Consider the following 21,442-nt stretch of genomic DNA (forward strand, 5'->3'; position numbering starts at 1 on the left):
GACCTTGGATCATAATTCTACATTCTCTACTAAACTTTAAAACCATGTCTGTTTAAAAGAAGGTGTTGACTGCTGCTGTAAATTCAGTGGCTGGCCTAGAGGGAGAGACTATGGAATGTCATGCCTGATGAGGTGGCAAAGAAGCCTCAAAGAGAAAATGTGCCACAAACTGAATTTGTAATCTCCCGGGAGGATCTCAGACTGTGAGCATAATGTTCAAAAAAGAGCAGCATAGGAGAAAATACTTAGGGATCGGTTTAAAAGTGAGCTTCAGTCCTGGCCTGTATATGTTAGTAGCCTACCATCCTACTGTGTATACCAGTACAAGATAGGGGTCACATCTGAGAACAGCCATTCAACAAACCCTGCACTGCAGGTAAAGGAAAAAAGGGAAGAGGCTTTCTCTCACTTTTACTTTCACAGGGTAGTGGCAGGATTCCCGGCAGTGTGGAGGAACAGAGGGATGTTGGGGTCCATGTCCATAGATCTCTCAAAGTTGCCACACAAGTTGATAGGGTTGTTAAGAAGGTGTATGGTGTGTTGGTTTTCATTGGCAGGGGAATTGAGTTTAAGAGCAGTGATGTTATGCTGCAGCTCTATAAAACTCTGGTTAGACCACACTTGGAATGTGCGTTCAGTTCTGGTCACCTCATTATAGGAAAGATGTGGAAGCTTTAGAGAGGGTGCAGAGGAGATTTACCAGGATGCTGCCTGGACTGGAGGGCAGGTCTTATGAGGAAAATAACAGAGGGATTGAGTTGAAGAGCCATGAAGTTATGCTCCAGCTGTACAAAAACCTGGTTTGGCCACATCTGGAGTATTGTGTCCAGTACTGGTCGCGTCGTTACAGGAAAGATGTGGAAGTGTTGGAAAAGGTGCAGAGGAGATTTACCAGGATGTTGCCTGGAACTGAGGGAAGGTCTTATGAGGAAAGGTTGAGAGAGCTAGGGCTTTTCTCTTTAGAACGATGAAGGATGAGAGGTGACTTGATAGAGGTGTACAAAATGATCAGAGGTATGGATAGATTAGACAGCCAGAGATTTTTTCCTAGGGTGGAGGTAGCTATTACGAGTGGGCATAGTTTTAAAATGAGTTGGGGATATATAGGTGAGACATCAAAGGTAGGTTCTTTATTCAGAGAGTGGTCAGGGCATGGAATACATTGCCGGAGAGGGTAGTGGAGTCGGCCTCATTAGGGGCATTTAAGCGGCTATCAGATAGGCATATGGATGATAACATAAGGTAGGGGTGGAGGTTAGATAGACCTTAGGTTTAGGGTAAAAGTTCAGCACAACATGGTGGGCCGAAGGGCCTGTACTGTTCTGTACTGTTCAATGTTCTAAAAGTTGAGGTAGCTGGGGCTTTTCTCATTGGAACAAAGAAGGATGAAAGGTGACTTGATAGAGGTTTATAAGGTGATGAGAGGCATTGATAGAGTGGACAGTCAGAAACTATTTCCCAGGGTGAAAATGACTATCACAGAGAGTGGTGGGTGTGTGGAATGTGCTGCCGGCAGTGGTAATTGTGTTATTAAGTGACATTTAAGCGATTCTTGGATAGGCACATGGAGAATAGTAAAATGTAGGGTATGCAGGTTAGTTTGATCTTCAAGTTGGATAATAGGTTGGCCAAACATTGTGGGCCGAAGGGCCTGTACTGTGGTGCACTGTTTCCAAGTTCTTATTAGGAGTACAGCTGGCCAGCCACTGCTCAAAAGAATCAGGTCAGAAGTCACATGGCACCGGGTTATAGTCCAACAGGTTTACCTGAAATCACAAGCTTCCATAGAGCTGCTCCTTCATCAGGTGAAGTCATTGGTTGGCACGGTGTCTCAGTGGTTAGCACTGCTGCCTCACATTGCCAGGGACCCGGGTTCAATTCCAGCCTCGGGCGACTGTCTGTGTGGAGTTTGCACATTCTCCCTGTGTCTGTGTGGGTTTCCTCCGGGTGCTCCGGTTTCCTCCCACAGTCCAAAGATGCGCAGGCTGGGTGGATTGGCTGTGCTAAATTGCCCATACTGTTCAGGGATGTGTAGATTAGGTGAGGTATAGGGTAAGGGTGGGATGCTGTGAGAGTCAGTGCGGAGTTGTTGGGCCGAAGAGCCTGTTTCCACACTGTGGGCAGTCTAAGTCATCAATTTCACCTGACAAAGGAGCAGCCCTCCAAAGACTTATATTTTCAAATAAACCTGTTGGACTATAACATGGTGTCATGTGATTTCTGACGTTATTCACCCCAGTCTGACAGTGGCATCTCCGAATCAGAAGAACATAGGAACTGGGAGCAGAAGTAGGCCATCCGGCCCCTCGAACCTGTCCCACCATTTAAAAAGATCATGGCTGATCTTATTGAGACTCAGCTCCACTTACCCACCCACTCACCATAACCCTTAATTCCTTTACAGTTCAAAAAGTTATCTAGCCTTGCCTAAAAAACATTCAGTGAGGTAGCTTCAACCGCTTCACTGGGCAGGGAATTCCACAGATTCACAACCCTTTGGGTGAAGAAGTTCCTCCTGACCTCAGTCCTACATCTGCTTCCCTTTATTTTGCGGTGATGCCCTCTAATCCTAGTTTCCCCTGCTATCAGAAACAACCCCCCTGCCTCCACCTTATTTATTCCCATCATAGTCTTATATGTTTCTATAAGATCTCCCCTCATTCTTCTGAATTCCAATGAGTATAATCTCAGTCTACTCAGTCTCTCCTCATAATCCAACCCTCTCAACTCTGGAATCAACTGAGTGAATCTCCTCTGCACCCCCTCCAGTCTAATATATCTCTTCTCAAGTAAGGAGACCAAAACTGCACACAGTACTCCAGGTGTGGCCTCACCAGGACCCTATACAGCTGTAGCACAGCCTCCCTGTTTTTAAACTCCACCCTTCGAGCAATGGCAGACAAAATTCCATTTGCCTTTTTAATTACCTGCTGCATCTGCAATCCTACTTATAGTGATTCATGCACAAGGACACCCAAGTCTGTCTGCACAGCAGCGTGCTACAATGTTTTACCATTTAAAACACAGTCCATTTTGCTGTTATTCCTACCAAAATGGATGACCTCACACTTATCAACGTTGTACTCCATCTGCCAGACCTTTGCCCACTCACTTAGACTATCTGTATCCCCCTGCAGACTTTCAGTATCTTCTGCACATTTTGCTGTATCGCTCACCTTTGCATTATCAGCAAATTTTGACACACCACACTTAGTCCCCAACTCCAAATCACCTATGTAAATTGTAAACAATTGCGGTCCCAACACTGATCCCTGAGGCACACCACTAGCCACTGACCACCAACCAGAAAAACACCCATTTACCCCTACTCTTTGCTTTCTCGTGGTCAACCAATCCTCTGTCCATGCCAATACATTACCTGTAATACTGTGCAACTTTTTCTTATGTAGCAGCCTTTAGTGTGACACCTTGTCAAATGCCTTCTGGAAATCCAGATACACCACATCCACAGGTTCCCCACTGTCCACCGTGCAAGTAATGTTCTCAAAGAATTCCACCAAATTAGTTAAACTAATCAGAACAAAGGAGTTTGAATCAACATTCAAAGCCATAATCTGGAAATCAACTCTTTAGCTATTGGAATCACTGCTATCAGTGACATCCATTGTAATGGGACAATGTTCAGCAATTCGCTCATCACAAAATATTCAATTCTGATCCTCTTTTTAAACTTTTATCCTTTTGGAATCACTTTATTTCTAAGCTGTGTGTTGCTTTACTATTTCTTGGTGTTTAGTAATTAAGTTCCTTACTCTCTTTGTCAACTCATGAAAGCAGAGTTAGGTTGGCTCATTTCAAAGTGTAAGTTAGTTTGAGTCTGGGAGTAAGATATCCACAAGGGAAGGGATCCTTTAAAAGCTAAATGTGTTGGACCGGCAGATGGGAAGGTGAGAAGTCAAAGAGAGTCAGTTACCTTTTCTTTTTTCTGTCTCTCTCTGGAAGCTGTCTCTTTCTATTCATCTCACTCCTTTCCCCACCCCTCACTCTCCATCCTCAGCAAAAATACGACCTTTTCTAGTTGCTTTCAGTTCTGACAAAACCTTAACTCTGTTTCTGTCTGTGCAGATACTGCCAGACCTGCTGAGTTTCTCCGGCACGTTCTGATTTTGTTTCAGATTTCTAATATCTGCAGGTTCTTTGGTTTGTTTCATCAATCGTTAAGTCCTGATAAGTTTTGAAATTTGTTGGAATAAATCTGGGAATAGTTTAACCAACAGAGGGCACTGGCTTGGGAGTTTCTTCATTCGATCTCTGCTTGATATTCCTCGATGACTGTCAAAGTTCAGTTTGAGCAACAAGCTGTTGCGTTATCATTGCCCTCAGAGACACTACAGCTACCACTAACTCACTACACTTCTGGTGTCTTGGCAGAGAATGGACGTATGGCAGAGTATCCTCACCTGCTTGTACTGGGCTACTGTGTGGTTGCTTATTGGATTGCTGTGCTTTGTCTTGGCTTATCTCTGCTACATTCACTACACCCATTTGAAGTTTGATCACATACCAGGTCCTCCCAGAGACAGGTACGGCACTTTATCAACTGGGTAAGTATGATACTCCGGTACACAGACAGGGGGATCAAGATCGGTGGAACTGTGGTATGCTGTGAGGCAGAGGAGAGATGGGCAAAACGTGCCAGGAAGAGGTCACACACACCCCTGGGATTTTCTTTTGGAACATGCTCCCTAAAAGTGCAAAGCCTCGTTTTAAATGAACTGTAAACAGAGCTTTAGAATGTTTGCTTGCTAGTTGCCAGCGCGAGTGTTCCCATGCTTTGGCCATTAAATGAACACACTCAGCAGACTGAGATAATGGGAACTGCAGATGCTGGAGAATTCCAAGATAACAAAATGTGAGGCTGGATGAACACAGCAGGTCAAGCAGCATCTCAGGAGCACAAAAGCTGACGTTTCGGGCCTAGACCCTTCATCAGAGAGGGGGATGGGGGGAGGGAACTGGAATAAATAGGGAGAGAGGGGGAGGCGGACCGAAGATGGAGAATAAAGAAGATAGGTGGAGAGAGTGTAGGTGGGGAGGTAGGGAGGGGATAGGTCAGTCCAGGGAAGACGGACAGGTCAAGGAGGTGGGATGAGGTTAGTAGGTAGCGGGGGGTGCGGCTTGGGGTGGGAGGAAGGGATGGGTGAGAGGAAGAACCGGTTAGGGAGGCAGAGACAGGTTGGACTGGTTTTGGGATGCAGTGGGTGGGGGGGAAGAGCTGGGCTGGTTGTGTGCTGCAGTGGGGGGAGGGGACGAACTGGGCTGGTTGAGGGATGCAGTAGGGGAAGGGGAGATTTTGAAACTGGTGAAGTCCACATTGATACCATATGGCTGCAGGGTTCCCAGGCGGAATATGAGTTGCTGTTCCTGCAACCTTCGGGTGGCATCATTGTGGCAGTGCAGGAGGCCCATGATGGACATGTCATCAAGAGAATGGGAGGGGGAGTGGAAATGGTTTGCGACTGGGAGGTGCAGTTGTTTTTTGCGAACTGAGCGGAGGTGTTCTGCAAAGCGGTCCCCAAGCCTCCGCTTGGTTTCCCCAATGTAGAGGAAGCCGCACCGGGTACAGTGGATGCAGTATACCACATTGGTAGATGTGCAGGTGAACCTCTGCTTGATGTGCAATGTCATCTTGGGGCCTGGGATGGGGGTGAGGGAGGAGGTGTGGGGACAAGTGTAGCATTTCCTGCGGTTGCAGGGGAAGGTGCCGGGTGTGGTGGGGTTGGAGGGCAGTGTGGAGCGAACAAGGGAGTCACGGAGAGAGTGGTCTCTCCGGAAAGCAGACAGGGGAGGGGATGGAAAAATGTCTTGGGTGGTGGGGTCGGATTGTAAATGGCGGAAGTGTCGGAGGATAATGCGTTGTATCCGGAGGTTGGTAGGGTGGTGTGTGAGAACGAGGGGGATCCTCTTGGGGCGGTTGTGGCGGGGGCGGGGTGTGAGGGATGTGTCGCGGGAAATGCGGGAGACGCGGTCAAGGGCGTTCTCGATCACCATGGGGGGAAAGTTGCGGTCCTTAAAGAACTTGGACATCTGGGATGTGCGGGAGTGGAATGTCTTGTCGTGGGAGCAGATGCGGCGGAGGCGGAGGAATTGGGAATAGGGGATGGAATTTTTGCAGGAGGGTGGGTGGGAGGAGGTGTATTCTAGGTAGCTGTGGGAGTCGGTGGGCTTGAAGTGGACATCAGTTACAAGCTGGTTGCCTGAGATGGAGACTGAGAGGTCCAGGAAGGTGAGGGATGTGCTGGAGATGGCCCAGGTGAACTGAAGGTTGGGGTACACTCAGCAGACTGTTTGTCTTTACTGATTGCAGACTGAAAGTTTCACTCTATCCCAAATGTTTTACTGTTACTGAAATGTAGTAACTGCTCGAATCTAGATCAAAGGTAGCACTGACAACTGTCCCAGTCAGCTGGAGTTTGAAAACTGACCCCACTTGCCTCCAGTTTTCACCCGTAGAGGTGACATTGCAGGAAATTTAAAGAAAGAAGGACTTGCACTTCATAGAACTTTCACAGCTATCAAATATCCTAAAGCACTTTAGGCAACGTGCCACAACAAACTCTGATATCAGTTGAGAGATTGATATCTGCAAGAGCTTGATTCGTTAAAATAGCGTCAGGAGGTCTTCTACATTCTCGGGCTTTAGATTAAAGCCACACCCAAAATTTGGCGCTGATAGTTCAGCATTCCTTCAGTACGTAGTGCAAACTTAACTTTGACTTTGGTGCTCAAGCCCTAGAGTGGGAATTAAATTTGGAAGCACGTGATTCACAAGCAAAAATATTATCAACTAAGCCTAGACTGATGAAGTAGATCTGCCCACCATAAAACCATAAAATGTAGGAGTAGAATAGGCCATTCAGTTCATCAAATTCACTCTGCCATTCAATTAAATCCTCAAATCCATTTCCCTGCCTTATCCCCATAATCCTTTACTGATTTACTGATTAAGGGTCTGTTTATTTCAACTTTAAAATATACTAAACCATCCAACTTCATCTGCAGTAAGAATTCTACAGGTTCACTATCCTGTGAAATTCTTCCTTATCTCTGCCCCAACTGGGTGACCCCTTATAATTCTCTTGGATCCTCTTACACACCGTGAAACAACTTCCCAAAGAACAAAGCCCCCTAAGAACTTCAAATGTTTCAATAAAGTTTCCTTTTATTCTTCTAACCTCCAATGATTAAAAACCCAATCTATTCAACTTCTCACATTAGAAAATCCCTCCTTCATGAACCTTCCGATTTTTACTCCCTTTGAAATAGAGACCAACATTCCATGTACATTTCTTATTCCTTGCCGAACTTGAATGCTAATTTTTTTTTGTGATTCGTGCGCAAGGATTCACAAATTCCTCCGTGTTGCAGCTTTCTGCAGTCTTTCCACACTTAAGCTGTATTCCCTTCTTCTATTCTTCCTGACAAAGTGTGTAACCTCACGTTTCCCCCGCATTAAATTCCACCGGCCCAGTTTTCACCCACTTATTTATATCCCTCTGCAGACTTTGTGCCATCTTCACCTCTTCCCTTCCCACCTATCTTTGTGTCATCCACAAACTTGGCTACAATTTCCTCATCCAAGTAAATAACTGTGGCCTCAACACTGAGACTTGTGGCACTCTACTAGTTTCAGGTTGCCATCCTGAAATTCCTACTTATTCCCAATTCTCTGGCTTCTACTGTTAACTAATCCTCTAACCATAGACTAACCACAACACCGGGGCACATCATATCAAGTGGTCTTAAGTACACTATCTTCTTAAACACATTTTGGAAATCCAAATTTATTATAACTACTCATTACCCTTTATCTATCCTACTTGATACGTCATCAAAGCATTCGAATGAATTTGTCACCCATGATTTCCCCTTCACAAACCTGTGCTGACTCTCCTTGTTTGTATTGTATATTTCTAAAGTCTTTGCCAATATTTTCTTGAGAATGGACTCCTACATTTTCTCAATGAGATGTTAAGCTAACTGATTTATAATTACTGTTTTTTTTTACTTTACTACTTTATGAATAAGGGTGCTACATTGGTAGCTTTCCAATTTTCTAGGAATTTTCTAGTATCTGTCTATTAGAACATAGAACATAGAACAGTACAGCACAGAACAGGCCCTTCAGCCCACGATGTTGTGCCGACCATTGATCCTCATGTATGCACCCTCAAATTTCTGTGACCATGTGCATGTCCAGCAGTCTCTTAAATGACCCCAATGACCTTGCTTCCACAACTGCTGCTGGCAACGCATTCCATTCTCTCACAACTCTCTGTGTAAAGAACCCGCCTCTGACATCCCCTCTATACTTTCCTCCAACCAGCTTAAAACTATGACCCCTCGTGTTAGCCATTTCTGCCCTGGGAAATAGTCTCTGGCTATCAACTCTATCTATGCCTCTCATTATCTTGTATACCTCAATTAGGTCCCCTCTCCTCCTCCTTTTCTCCAATGAAAAGAGTCCGAGCTCAGTCAACCTCTCTTCATAAGATAAATCCCCCAGTCCAGACAGCATCCTGGTAAACCTCCTTTGAACCCTCTCCAAAGCATCCACATCTTTCCTATAATAGGGCGACCAGAACTGGACTCAGTATTCCAAGTGCAGTCTAACCAAAGTTTTATAGAGCTGCAACAAGATCTCACGACTCTTAAACTCAATCTCCCTGTTAATGAAAGCCATAACACCATATGCTTTCTTAATAACCCTGTCCACCTGTGTGGCCATTTTAAGGGATCTATGTATCTGCACACCAAGATCCCTCTGTTCCTCCACACTGCCAAGAATCCTATCCTTAATCCTGTACTCAGCTTTCAACTTCGACCTTCCAAAATGCATCACCTCGCATTTATCCAGGTTGAACTCCATCTGCCACCTCTCAGCCCATCTCTGCATCCTGTCAATGTCCCGCTGCAGCCTACAACAGCCCTCTATACTGTCAACGACACCTCCAACCTTCGTGTCGTCTGCAAACTTGCTGACCCATCCTTCAATCCCCTCATCCAAGTCATTAATAAAAATTACAAACAGTAGAGGCCCAAGGACAGACCCCTGTGGAACACCACTCACCACTGACTTCCAGGCAGAATATTTTTCTTCTACTACCACTCGCTGTCTTCTGTTGGCCAGCCAATTCTGTATCCAAGCAGCTAAGTTCCCCTGTATCCCATTCCTCCTGACCTTCTGAATGAGCCTACCATGGGGAACCTTATCAAATGCCTTGCTGAAGTCCATATACACCACATCCACAGCTCGACCCTCATCAACATTTCTAGTCACATCCTCAAAGAACTCGATAAGGTTTGTGAGGCATGACCTGCCCCTCTCAAAGCCGTGTTGACTGCATTTAATCAAGCCATGCTCTTCCAGATGGTCATAAATCCTATCCCTCAGAATCCTTTCTAACACCTTGCAGACGACAGACGTCAGACTTACTGGTCTGTAATTGCCAGGGATTTCCCTATTTCCTTTCTTGAAGAGAGGAATTACATTTGCCTCCCTCCAGTCCTCAGGTACGACTCCAGTGGAGAGCGAGGATGCAAAGATCTTCGCAAGTGGCGAAGCAATTGCATTTCTCATTTCCCAAAGCAGCCGAGGACAAATCTGGTCCGGGCCTGGTGACTTGTCAATCTTAATGTTTGACAAGATTTTCAGCACATCAGCTTCCTCTATCTCTATCCATTCCAGCATGCACACCTGCTCTTCAAAGGTTTCATTCACTATAAAGTTTGTTTTTTTCGTAAAGACAGAAGCAAAAAACTCATTTAGGGCTTCCCCTAGCTCCTCAGACTCCACACACAAGTTCCCTATGCTATCCCTGATCGGCCCTACTCTTTCTTTGACCATTCTCTCATTCCTCACGTAAGTGTAAAATGCCTTTGTGTTCTCCCTAATCTGTTCTGCCAAGCCTTTCTCGTGCCCCCTCCTGGCTCTCCTCAGACCATTTTTGAGCTCTTTCCTCGCCTGCCTGTAATCCTCTAGAGCTGAGCTTGACCCTAGCTTCCTCCACCTTATGTAAGCTACCTTCTTCCTTTCGACGAGAAGCTCCACCGCTCTCGTCACCCAAGGTTCCAGAGAGACATATTTATTCATCACTCGCAACAACTGTTCCTTAAACAGTCTCCACATGTCTATAGTGCCTTTTCCATGGAACAATTGCTCCCAGTCCATGCTTCCTAACTCATGTCTAATCGCATCATAGTTTCCTCTTCCCCAATTAAATATCCTCCCATTTTGCCTAATCCTCTCCTTCTCCATAGCTATGTAGAATGTGAGGCAGTTATGGCCACTATCACCAAAATGCTCTCCCACCACAAGATCTGATACCTGCCCTGGCTCGTTTCCAAGCACCAAGTCTAGAATGGCCTCTCCCCTCGTCGGCCTGTCAATGTACTGCGTTAGGAAACACTCCTGAACACACCTTACAAAAACAGCTCCATTCAAATCTTCTGCTCGAAGGAGGTTCCAATCAATATTAGGAAAGTTAAAGTCACCCATTACAACAACACGACTACGTCCACACTTTTCCAAAATCTGTCGACCTATGCTTTCTTCAATCTCCCTGCTGCTATTGGGGGGCCTGTAGTAAACCCCTAATGAGGTGACTGCTCCCTTGCTGTTCCTAATTTCCACCCATACTGACTCGGTAGGCAGATCTTCCTCGACAATGGAAGCTTCTGTAGCTGTGATATCCTCTCTGATTAGTAGTGCTACACCCCCTCCTCTTTTTCCCCCCTCCCTATTCTTTTTAAATGTTCTAAACCCTGGAAGATCCAGCAACCATTCCTGCCCATGAGAAACCCATGTCTCTGTTATGGCCATAACATCATAGCACCAGGTACTGATCCATGCTCTAAGTTCATCACTTTTATTCCTGATACTCCTTGCATTAAAGCAAACACACTTTAACCGATCCCTTGGTTCCTTCCCAGGAAAATCCTTCCCACTAGCTGGTGTACCTCTTGCTACTGCCTCACCTGCATCAACGCTCACCTCTGGTATACAGCTCAGGTTCCCACCCCCCTGCCATACTAGTTTAAACCCTCTCAAACTACTCGAGCAAACCTTCCACCCAGGACATTGGTCCCCTTCCAGTTCAGATGCAACCCGTCCTTCTTGTACAGGTCCCACCTTCCCCAGAAGGCATCCCAATTGTCTACATATCTGAAGCCCTCCCTCCTACACCAGCTGTGCAGCCACGTGTTCAGCTGCGCCCGCTCCCTGTTCCTCGCCTCGCTATCTCGTGGCACTGGTAGTAAACCAGAGAACACTACTCTGTTCGTCCTGCTCTGCAGCTTCCATCCTAACTCCCTGAAATCACTTTTTATATCCTCAATCCTATTTCTGGCTATATCATTAGTGCCAATATGTAACACGATTTCTGGCTGTTCGCCCTCCCCTTTTAGAACCTTATACACCCGATCGGAGACGTTCCGGACCCTGGCACCAGGGAGGCAACATACCTTCCAGGAATCCCGATCCTGACCACAAAATCTCCTGTCGATTCCCCTAACTATCGAGTCCCCTACCACGAGTACTTTTCTATTCTGCCCCCTTCCCTTCTTTGCCACAGTGTCAGGCTCAGTGCCAGAGAACTGACTACCTTGGAAGATTATTACCAGTGTGTCAATTATCTCTGTAGTCACTTGCTTTAGCATCTGGTGATGGAGCCCATCTTTTGGCCTTTAACCCATTATTTTTATTAATATTTTTTCTGTAGTGATAGTGTGAATAGAACACAACTATACAGCACAGGAACAGGCCCTTTGGCCCACCACGTCTGCATCAACCATGATGCCATTCTCAACTAATTCTGTCTGGCTGCACATGGTCTACTCTACTCCCTCTATTCCCTGTCCATTCATGTGTCTGTCTAACTACCTCTTAAACATTGCTATCATATCTGTTTTTACTCCCTCTCCTGACAATGCGATCCACCCTCTGTTTAAAACCTTTCTTTGCGTATCTCCTTTAAACTTTCCCCTCGTTTTGGAATTTCCACGCTGGGAGAAAGACTCTGACTATCAACCCCACCCATGCCTCTCATCATATTATACACTTCTATCAGGTTGCCCCTCAGCCTCCAACACTGCAGCAAAAACAATCCAAGTTTGTGAGCACTTCACCTGACGAGTCGTCTGCGCTTTGAAAGCTTGTGATTTCAAATAAATTCGTTTCACAATAACAGAAGTTGCTGGGAAATCTCAGCAGGTCAGGCAGCATGTGGGAAGAGAAATTAGAGTTAACGTTTCGGGCCCAGTGACCCTTCCTCAGAACCAGAAGCTGTTGGACCATATTCTGGTGTCTTCTGACTTCGGGCCTTGTCAACCCCACCCAACACCGGCACTGCACATCATCACTAACACACTCCAATCAGGCTAACATCCTGGTAAACCCCTTCTGCACCCTCTCCAAAGCCTCCACATCCTTCCTATAGTGTGGGGAGCAGAACTCTATGCAATCCTGCAAATAATGTGGCCCAACTGAAGTTTTATACAGCCGAAACATGACCCTGACTGATGAAGGCAAGCATGCTCTCTACATTCTTTACCAACTTATCCACTCGTCGCTTTCAGGGAGCAATGGACTTGAATCCCATGATCTATCTGTGAATCAATGCTCCTAAGGGTTCTGCTATTTACTGTACACATTTCTCTTGCATTTCACCTCCCAAAATGCATCACCTCACAATTGTCAAGATTAAACTCCATTTGCCATTCCTCTGCCCAATTTTCCAGTTGTATCCCTTTGATAACCTTCCTCATGACCCACAACTCCACCATTTTGTGTGTCATCTGCAAACTTTCTAGAGCAAAGATCAAAGAAAATTACAGCACAGAAACAGGCCCTTCGGCCCTCCAAGCCCATACCGACATGTTGCCTGTCACAACTAAAACACCCCACCCTTCCGGGGACCATATCCCTCTATTCCCATCCTATTCATGTATTTGTCAAGACACCCTTTAAAAGTCACTATCATATCCACCCCACTATTTCCCTCGGCAGTGAGTTCCAGACGCCCACCACAGTCTGTGTAAAAAACTCGCCTTGTACTTGACCTTTAAACCTTGCCCCTCGCACCTTTAAACCATGGGCCCTGCTAACTGACTCTTCCACCTCGGGAAAAAGCCTCTGACTATCCACTCTGTCCATGCCCTTCATAATCTTGTAGACATCTATCAGGTCCCCCCCTCAACCTCCATTGTTCCAGTGAGAACAACCCAAGTTTCTCCAACCTCTCCTCATAGTTAATGCCCTCCATACCAGGCAACATCCTGGTAAATCTGTTCTGTACCCTCTCCAAAGCCACTACATCCTTCTGGTGGTGTGGCGACCAGAATTGAACACATTATACCAAAAGTAGCCTGACTAAGGTACTGTAAAGCTGCAACATTACCTGCCAATTTTTAATCTCAGTGCCCCGGCCGATGAAGACAAACATGCCGTATGCCTTGTTGACGACCTTCTCCACCTACGTTGCCACTTTCAGTGACCTGTGTACCTGTATACCCAGATCCCTCTACCTAGCAGTACGCTTAAGGGCTCCGGCAACTGCTGTACCACAGCTGTGATTAGACCTTCCAAAATGCAATACCTCACATTTTTCCAGACTAAACTCCATCTGCCATCTCTCTGCCTAAGTCACCAACTGATCTATATCCAGCTGTATCCTCTGACGGTCCTTATCACTATCCGCAATTTCACCAACCTTTGTGTCATCGGCAAACCTACTAATCAGATCAGTTACATTTTCCTCCAAATTATTTATATAAATTACAAACAGCAAAGGTCCCAACGCTGATCCCTGAGGAACGCCACTAATCACAGCCCTCCATTCAGAAATGCACCCTTCCACTGCTACCCTCTATCTTCTATAATCGAGCCCCAGTGTTGTATCCATCTTGTAAGCTCACCTTTGACCCTGTGTGACTTTACCTTCTGTATTAGCCTGCCACGAGGGACCTTGTCAAAAGCCTTAATGAAATCCATGTAGACAACATCCACTGCCCTACCCTCATCGATCATCTCCATCACTTCCTCAAAAAAACTCAACCAAGTTAGTGAGACACATCCTCCCCTTCACAAAACCATGTTGCCTCTCACTAATACGCCCATTCTGATTTCCAAGTGTGAGTAAATCCTGTCTCAAAGTATCCTTTCCAATATTTCCCTTGCCACCCTTCTTAAACAAAGGAACAACATTGGTATTCTCCAGTCCTCTGGGACCTCCCCTGTATCCGGTGAGAATACAAACAGTTCCCTCAAGGCCCAGCAATTTCCTCTCTTGCCCCTCTCAGTGTTCTGGGGTATATCCCATCAGACCCTGGGAACTTGTCTACCTTTAATGTTTTTCAAGACCCCCAGTACCTGCTCAACGTGACCCAAACTATCTGCACATTCTTCACCTGACTCATCATCCACCAAGTCCTTCTCTATGGTCAATACTGATACAAAGTGCTCCTTTAATACCTCACCCATTTCCTCTGGCTCCACGCATAAATCCTCTTCCCTGTCCTTGAGTGAGCCAATCCTCTGCCTGGCTACCCTCTTGCTGTTTATACATGTATAAAAGGCCTTTGGATTTTCCTTAATCCTGTTGGCCAATGCGTTTTCATGATCTCTTTTAGCCCCCCTGACTGCTTGCTTAAGTTTCTTTTGACTTTCCTTGTACCCACTCTTACTTCCCAGCCTCCTAGCCTTGACAAATGCTTCCTTTTTCTTTTTGATTAGTTTCACAATATCTCTCGTTATCCAAAATTCGCTAAACTTGCCGTGCTTATCCTTCATCCTTACAGGAATGTACCGGTCCTGAGCTCCCAGCAACTTACACTTGAAAGCTCCCACATACCAGATGTTGATTTGCCCTCAAACATCTGTCTCCAATCTACATTCTTCAGTTCCTACCTAATATTGTAATTAACTTTTCCCCAACCTTCACCTAACAACTACACTTGTCTTTACCCATCAGAACCTTAAAGCTTACTGAATTTTGATCACTGTTCCTGAGTGCTGCCCAGCTGAGACATCGACCACCCAGCCAGGCTCATTCCCCAGTACTAGGTCCAGAATGGCCCCTTTCTGAGTTGGACTATTTACAAACTGTTTCAAGAAACCATCCTGGATGTTTCTTACAAACTCTTCCCATCCGAGCCGCAAGCACTAAGTGAGTCTCAGTTAATATATGGGAAGTTAAAATCACCCACAACAGTAACCCTGTTATTTTTACATGTTGCCAAAATCGGCCTACATACCTGTTCTTCTATCTCCCGCTGGCTGTTGGGAGGCCTATAGCAAACCCCAAACGTTGTGTTTGCACCCTTCCTGTTCCTGAGCTCTACCTGTATTGCCTCATGGTATGAGCCATCCAAGGTGTCCTCCCGCAATAACGCTGTGATATCCTCCTTAACAAGCTGTGCAACTCCCCCATCACTTATATACCCCCTTTTATATTCCTGCCTGAAACATCTGTATCCTGGAACATTAAGCTGCCAATCCTGTCCCTCCATTAGCCAAGTCTCTGTAAAGCAACAACATTGTAGTTCCAAGTACTAATCCAAGTTCTAAGTTCATCTGCCTTATCCATCACACTTCTTGCATTGAAACAGATGCTCTTCAGTCCATCAGACCCTCCTTGATCAATAACCACTCCCTGCCTGCTCTTTCTCTGACTCTTACTGGCCCTATTCTCTCGTTCCCTTTCAGTCCATTCACTTTGCATTGATTCCCACACCCCTGCCAAGCTAATTTAAATCCTCCCGAGTGACACCAGCAAACCTCCCAGCCAGAATATTTGCGTCCCTCCAGTTTAGATGTGACCCGTCCTTCTTGTTCAGGTCCCAACTGCCCTGGAAGAGATCCCAGATATCTGAAACCCTCCCTCCTACACCATCTGTTTAGCCATGTACTATCTGATAGCTGTACTATCCTCCTATTTCTAGCCTCACTGGCACGTGGCACAGGGAGTAATCCTGAGATTCTAACCTTGGAGGCCCCGCTTTTTAACTTTCTACCTAACTCCCTGAACTGCTTCTGCAGGTCCTCCTCACTCATCCTACCAATGTCATGAGTACCAATATGTGCTCAGAGACATCCTGTACCCTGGCACCAGGGAGGCAACACACCATTCTGGAGTCTCTTTTACGACCACAGAATTACCTATCTGTACTCCTCACTGTAGAGTCCCCTATAGTGCTTGCTCTTGTGCTCCTTGTCCTTCCCTTCTTAAGAATAGAGCCAGCTGTGCCTGCACCTGCTGCTGCTGTTACCCCCCAATAGGTCATTCCCCCCCTCACAACAGTATCCAGAGTGGTGTACTTGTTAGAGAGGGGTACAACCACTGGGGATCCCTGCACTGGCTGCCAGACCTTTCTAACGGTCACCTATCTACCTGCCTGTACCTTGGGTGTCAGCACATCTCTAAAACTACTGTCTATTGTGCCTTCCACTGCCCTCGTGCTCCTAAGTGCATTCAATTGCCACCGCAACCCATCCATGTGGTCTGTGAGGAGCTGCAGTTGGGTGCACTCCATCCAGATATTGCCATCCAAGACACTGTAGGCATCGCGGATCTCCCACATCTCACAAGTGCAGCACTTTAACCCAATTGACTAACATTCCTATCCCCAAACAGGCTGTTTAAGAAAATTTATTCAACACTTACCCTTACTTATCTATGCTAATCAGACTAACTATGTTTTCATACAAATCATTTACATATATTACAAACAACAGAAGTCCCAGCACTGATCCTGGCAGAATGCCACTGGTCACAGAATTCCACACCTTCCCACAACTAGCCCCTGTTTTTTATAACCAAGCCAATTTTGTGTCTGACTCGCCAACTCACTGTGGATCTCGTGACTTGATTTTGTGGACCTACCCCTTCCCTAGGCACCCTCTTGCTGCTAATATAGGCACAAAATGACTTGGGATTCTCCTTAAACCTACTTGCCAAGGACATTTCATGGCCACTTTTAGCCCTCCTAATTCCTTGTTTACGTCCTTTCCTACTTCCTTCATATATCTCAACGGCCTTGTCTTATTTCAGTTTCCTAAATCTTACACTGACTTCCTTTATCTTTTGACTGAACTTTCAATACCTGTTGCTAACTGGTGCTGCTGAATCTTGCCTTCCTTCTCTTTCATCCTCACAGGAACATGCTGCTCCTGAACTCTGATTGACTGGCCTCTAAAAGACACCCATACGTCAGATGTGGATTTGCTGTCAAACCGCACTCCCCAGTCTAACTTCTCCAATCCATGCCTAATACTGTTGTAATTAGTCTTCCCAGAGTTTAGCACTTCCACGCGAGGGCCAGTCATATTCTTATCCACAACTGTCTTAAAACTTACATAATTATGGTTACCATTCCCAAAATTCTCCCCCATTGAAACTGTGTTCACCTGACCAGGCTCTTACTGCAGTACAAAGTCTAGTACTGCTCTTTCCCTAGTTGGACTATTGACATATTGTTTCGAGAAACTCTCCTGAATGCACTTAACAAATTCTGCCCCACCTAATGGGGAAGTTAAAATCACCCACTGCAACAACCATACTGTTTTTACATCCTTCAATGATTTGCCTGCATATCGGTTTCTCTATCTCCCACTGGCTATGGGGAGACCTATGGTATAACCCCATCATAATAGTTGCACCTTTCCTATTCCCATTTTCCATCCATATGGCCTCTCTGGATGAACCCTTCAAGATGTTCTCTCTTACCGCAGCTGTAAATTCATTAGTAATGCAACTCCCCACCTCTTTTACACTCCTCTCTGTCACACGTGAAACCCTGGGGCACTGAGCTGCCAGCTCTGCCCTTCTCTCAGTCAGATTTCTGTAATAGTTACAATGCCTTAGTTCCATTTACCAATCCAGGCTCTAAGCCACCTGCCTTACTTATTATACCCCTGTCCATGGTCCTTGTTATTCAATATTCCAGGACACTGGTCCCAGCGCAGTTCATGTGAAGCCCATCTCACCAAAACAGCTCTCTTCTACCCAGTAATATAAAACCAAACAACTGTGAATGCTGGAAATATGAAACAGAAACAGAGATCGCTGAAGGAACTGAACAGGCCATTGAACTGAACCTTAAGTCCAGAAGTAACAAAGGACCAGCTGCTTTGTTTAGGCAAAGCAACTAAACACCAGTCTCCTTCCTCCAAAGAACTCCCTGAGACCGTCAACTCCAGCACTCTGTTGTAAGTCACATGCAAGGTGATAAATTGGCTACTTATGCACATCTGTGCTTAATCACATTCAGCTGAAACTGAAAGTCCCAACTCCATCCCAAACTTCAGAGCTAAACCTTTCCTTAGGTCACTGTTCAAGTCGACAAGTTTCCAAGAAACCATGATACCTCACAACTGGTGATATTTCTCACTGTGCCTTTATTACAGAATAAATCATTAGGTCCCCACAGTAATGGAAATATATGATTGCAGCTAAGTGGGTATAGAAATTTACAAGGACATTGCCTTATGAATTTTAGTTACAGCGGTTAGCACTGCAGCCTCACAGCACCAGGGACCCAGGTTCAATTCCACCCTCAGGCTGTGTGGAGTTTGCACATTCTCCCCGTGTCTGCGTGGGTTTCCTCCGTGTGCTCCGGTTTCCTCCCACAGCCCAAAGATGTGCAGGTTAGGGTGGATTGGCCGTGCTAAATTGCTGATAGTGTTCAGGGATGTGTAGATTTGTGGGGGATGGGTTTGGGTGAGATGCTCTGTGGGTCATGGTGGACTTGTTGGGTCAAAGGGCCTGTTTCCACACTGTAGGGATTCTACGATTAGGTAGGCTGGAATTTTTTCAGAGATGGCTGAGAGGAGATTTAATTGACGTGCACAAAGAAAAAAGATATTTAGTGCATGAGAAGCCCCCATCCATCTGTTGAAGAATCTAGAGGCATTTATCAAGGGTGAGATTTGAACGTAAGCATTTTCACCCAGAGAATGGTGGTTGGCAGAAACACTCATTATATTTCTGAAAAGTACTTTGCTATATGTTTTAGGTATCCTGTTTTCCAAGGTCATGGATTGAGAGCTGGAACATGGGATGAGGCTGGGTGGCTGCTTGTTGGCTGGTGTAGAAATGGATGGACTGAATTACCTCCTTGTCTGCTGTAGATATCTGTACATGCTTCAAACACAAAGGACCTAGCTCACTCAGCCAATGAGAATCTTCTTCATCCAGTTCTTGGTCTACCCTTTCATTGCACCCCTTGAAAATAAAGCTGCTCAAAGCTTACAACGACACAATTTTAAACTTCACATTTTACTTTAATGTCAGTTACAATTTTCAGTCTAAATTAGGCTAAATTAACTTTGCACGAGTTAAGATTTAGATACTTTCTTACCCAGCAAATACACACACTCAGCCCAAGGCTGAACTGAATTTGCCAGCTGAGTTTACAAAGGTCCTGCTCCCTCACTTAATGAAGATCCAGTTTTAGCTGTTTCTTAATTCAGCTCCTCTTTCAATGAACCTCTTCAAAATAATGTGTTTGATGCTCAGAAATACAGAATTTTAAACGATTTCATACCATGCTCCCTCCAGGCTGCAGATCTATACCTACACTTTACCACAAGGTCAGACCGGAATGCACAACCAAGGCAGACATTCCAAGTACAGTATAGAGAGAGCAGCACACTGTTCAACGTGCAGTCTTTTGAATGAAACATTAAACAGGACTCCGACTGTTCTCTGAGGTGCATGTAAGAGATCCTCACAGCATTATTTCAGAGGATAGCAGATATGTTCTCCCTAAAGTGCCAGCTACTACTTATCCCTCAACCACCAACAAATTCAGATTATGCAGAAATTGGCTATCATGTTTTCTAAATTACAACAGGAGCTACATTTAATAAGAATATTTTATTGACTGACAAGTTATAGTTGATGCCGTTTGTTTTCTTTACTCATTGAAAGAGGAACATCACTGGTTAGGCAGCATTTATGGCCCAGAGGGTAGTTCAGAGTCAACCACATTGCTGTGGGTCTGGAGTCACATGTAGGCCAGACCAGGCAAGGGTGGAAGTTTCCTTCCCTAAAGGACATTAGTGAACCAGATGGGTGTTTCCTGCCAATTGATTCGTGGCCATTGTTAGATTCTTTATTCCAAACATTTATCTGCCATCTACCTCGGCAGGATTCAAACCTGGTCCACAGAACGAAATCTGGGTCGCTGGATTAACAGCCCAGCAATAATACCACTAGGCCATTGCCTCCCCATTGTGAAGGTGGTATAGAAATGCTACTTCTTTCTAATTGTACTCAAGCCACAATACCATCACATGCCATCGAAATCGTCCCTATCAATACACAACCCACTACCCCAACCTCTTGTCTAAATTGGATTAAATGAAAGGTGTTTCAAGCATGGTGTGTGCTTAAACGTCACTGTTGTGAACCTTATTGCAGCTTTCTCTTTGGACATGGCCCCTCAATTCAAAAATCAATGGAAGATTTCAACCTGATCCATGAGAAATTCCTGGAATGGTGAGTGCATGGTACTGCCTGTTTCTTATTGCCAATGCTATAAATGATGTCACATTTAAAGGTGCAAAGTGAGGGAATGTTCTGTGGCCACTGCAGTTCAAAGCTGTAATAACAAATGCTGGGAGAGGTCTAGATAGCAATGGCAGAAACATACTTCCCTACAGTATAGTTGTCTTCCTTGCCTCACTTTACTGGTTATTTGCAGCTACGCATGATGTCTTGAGTTGGTACAAAGAGCAGTTTTTTAGCAGATTGAAGCAAAAATCTGGTGTGCAGTGATATATGCTGAGGTAACTGGCTCTATGTGGGGAATGCTATTATATCAGACATTGTTAAGGTACAAATTAAATTTTCAATATTTCAAATCTTGCTACCATCACATTTCCCATACCTTAGGGCAGTCTCACTTAGTGGATTATTGACAGCAAGTTGAGCTAAAGCATCAATCACTGAGCACATACGCAGCTCCCAACCTCCCAACATAACCAACTTGCTGGTGTCAATCAGATACCACTTCATGGTCAAACTTTGTGGACAAATGCAATGAATCCGTCTTTTAGAAGTTATTTATTTATGAAAAATAGATACCCATGAGTGAGATACAGACTGGAATCTGCTCGAGGGCTCCAGGATGGTTTATATACAGAATAACGGATATCCAAGAGTGAGATACAGACTGGAATCTGCTTGAGGGTTCCAGGATGGTTTATATACAGAATAACAGATATCCAAGAGTGAGATACAGACTGGAATCTGCTTGAGGGTTCCAGGATGGTTTATATACAGAATAACGGATATCCAAGAGTGAGATACAGACTGGAATCTGCTTGAGGGCTCCAGGATGGTTTATATACAGAATAACAGATATCCAGGAGTGAGATACAGACTAGAATCTAATCGAGGGGTTTGGGATGGTTACTAAA

The 21,442-nt window shown here is 45.2% G+C and overlaps 1 protein-coding gene across 3 annotated transcripts in view; it reads left to right on the forward strand.

The window, feature by feature from the left end:
• Positions 1–4,300: 4,300 nt before the first annotated feature.
• LOC125455711 (cholesterol 24-hydroxylase-like) overlaps positions 4,301–21,442 on the forward strand; it is an 81,244-nt gene continuing 64,102 nt past the window's right edge. For 2 of the 3 annotated variants that reach the window (XM_059648893.1, XM_059648895.1), the window contains exons 1-2: positions 4,301–4,565; positions 20,442–20,519. In XM_059648893.1, the coding sequence (XP_059504876.1) occupies positions 4,396–4,565; positions 20,442–20,519 (248 nt within the window). In that variant the 5' untranslated portion in view covers positions 4,301–4,395. The remainder of the gene's footprint in view (positions 4,566–20,441; positions 20,520–21,442) is intronic. The other variant, XM_059648894.1, reaches the window with a different exon arrangement.

This window comes from Stegostoma tigrinum, chromosome 10 (assembly GCF_030684315.1).
Source record: "Stegostoma tigrinum isolate sSteTig4 chromosome 10, sSteTig4.hap1, whole genome shotgun sequence".
Taxonomy (NCBI): Eukaryota; Metazoa; Chordata; class Chondrichthyes; order Orectolobiformes; family Stegostomatidae; genus Stegostoma; species Stegostoma tigrinum.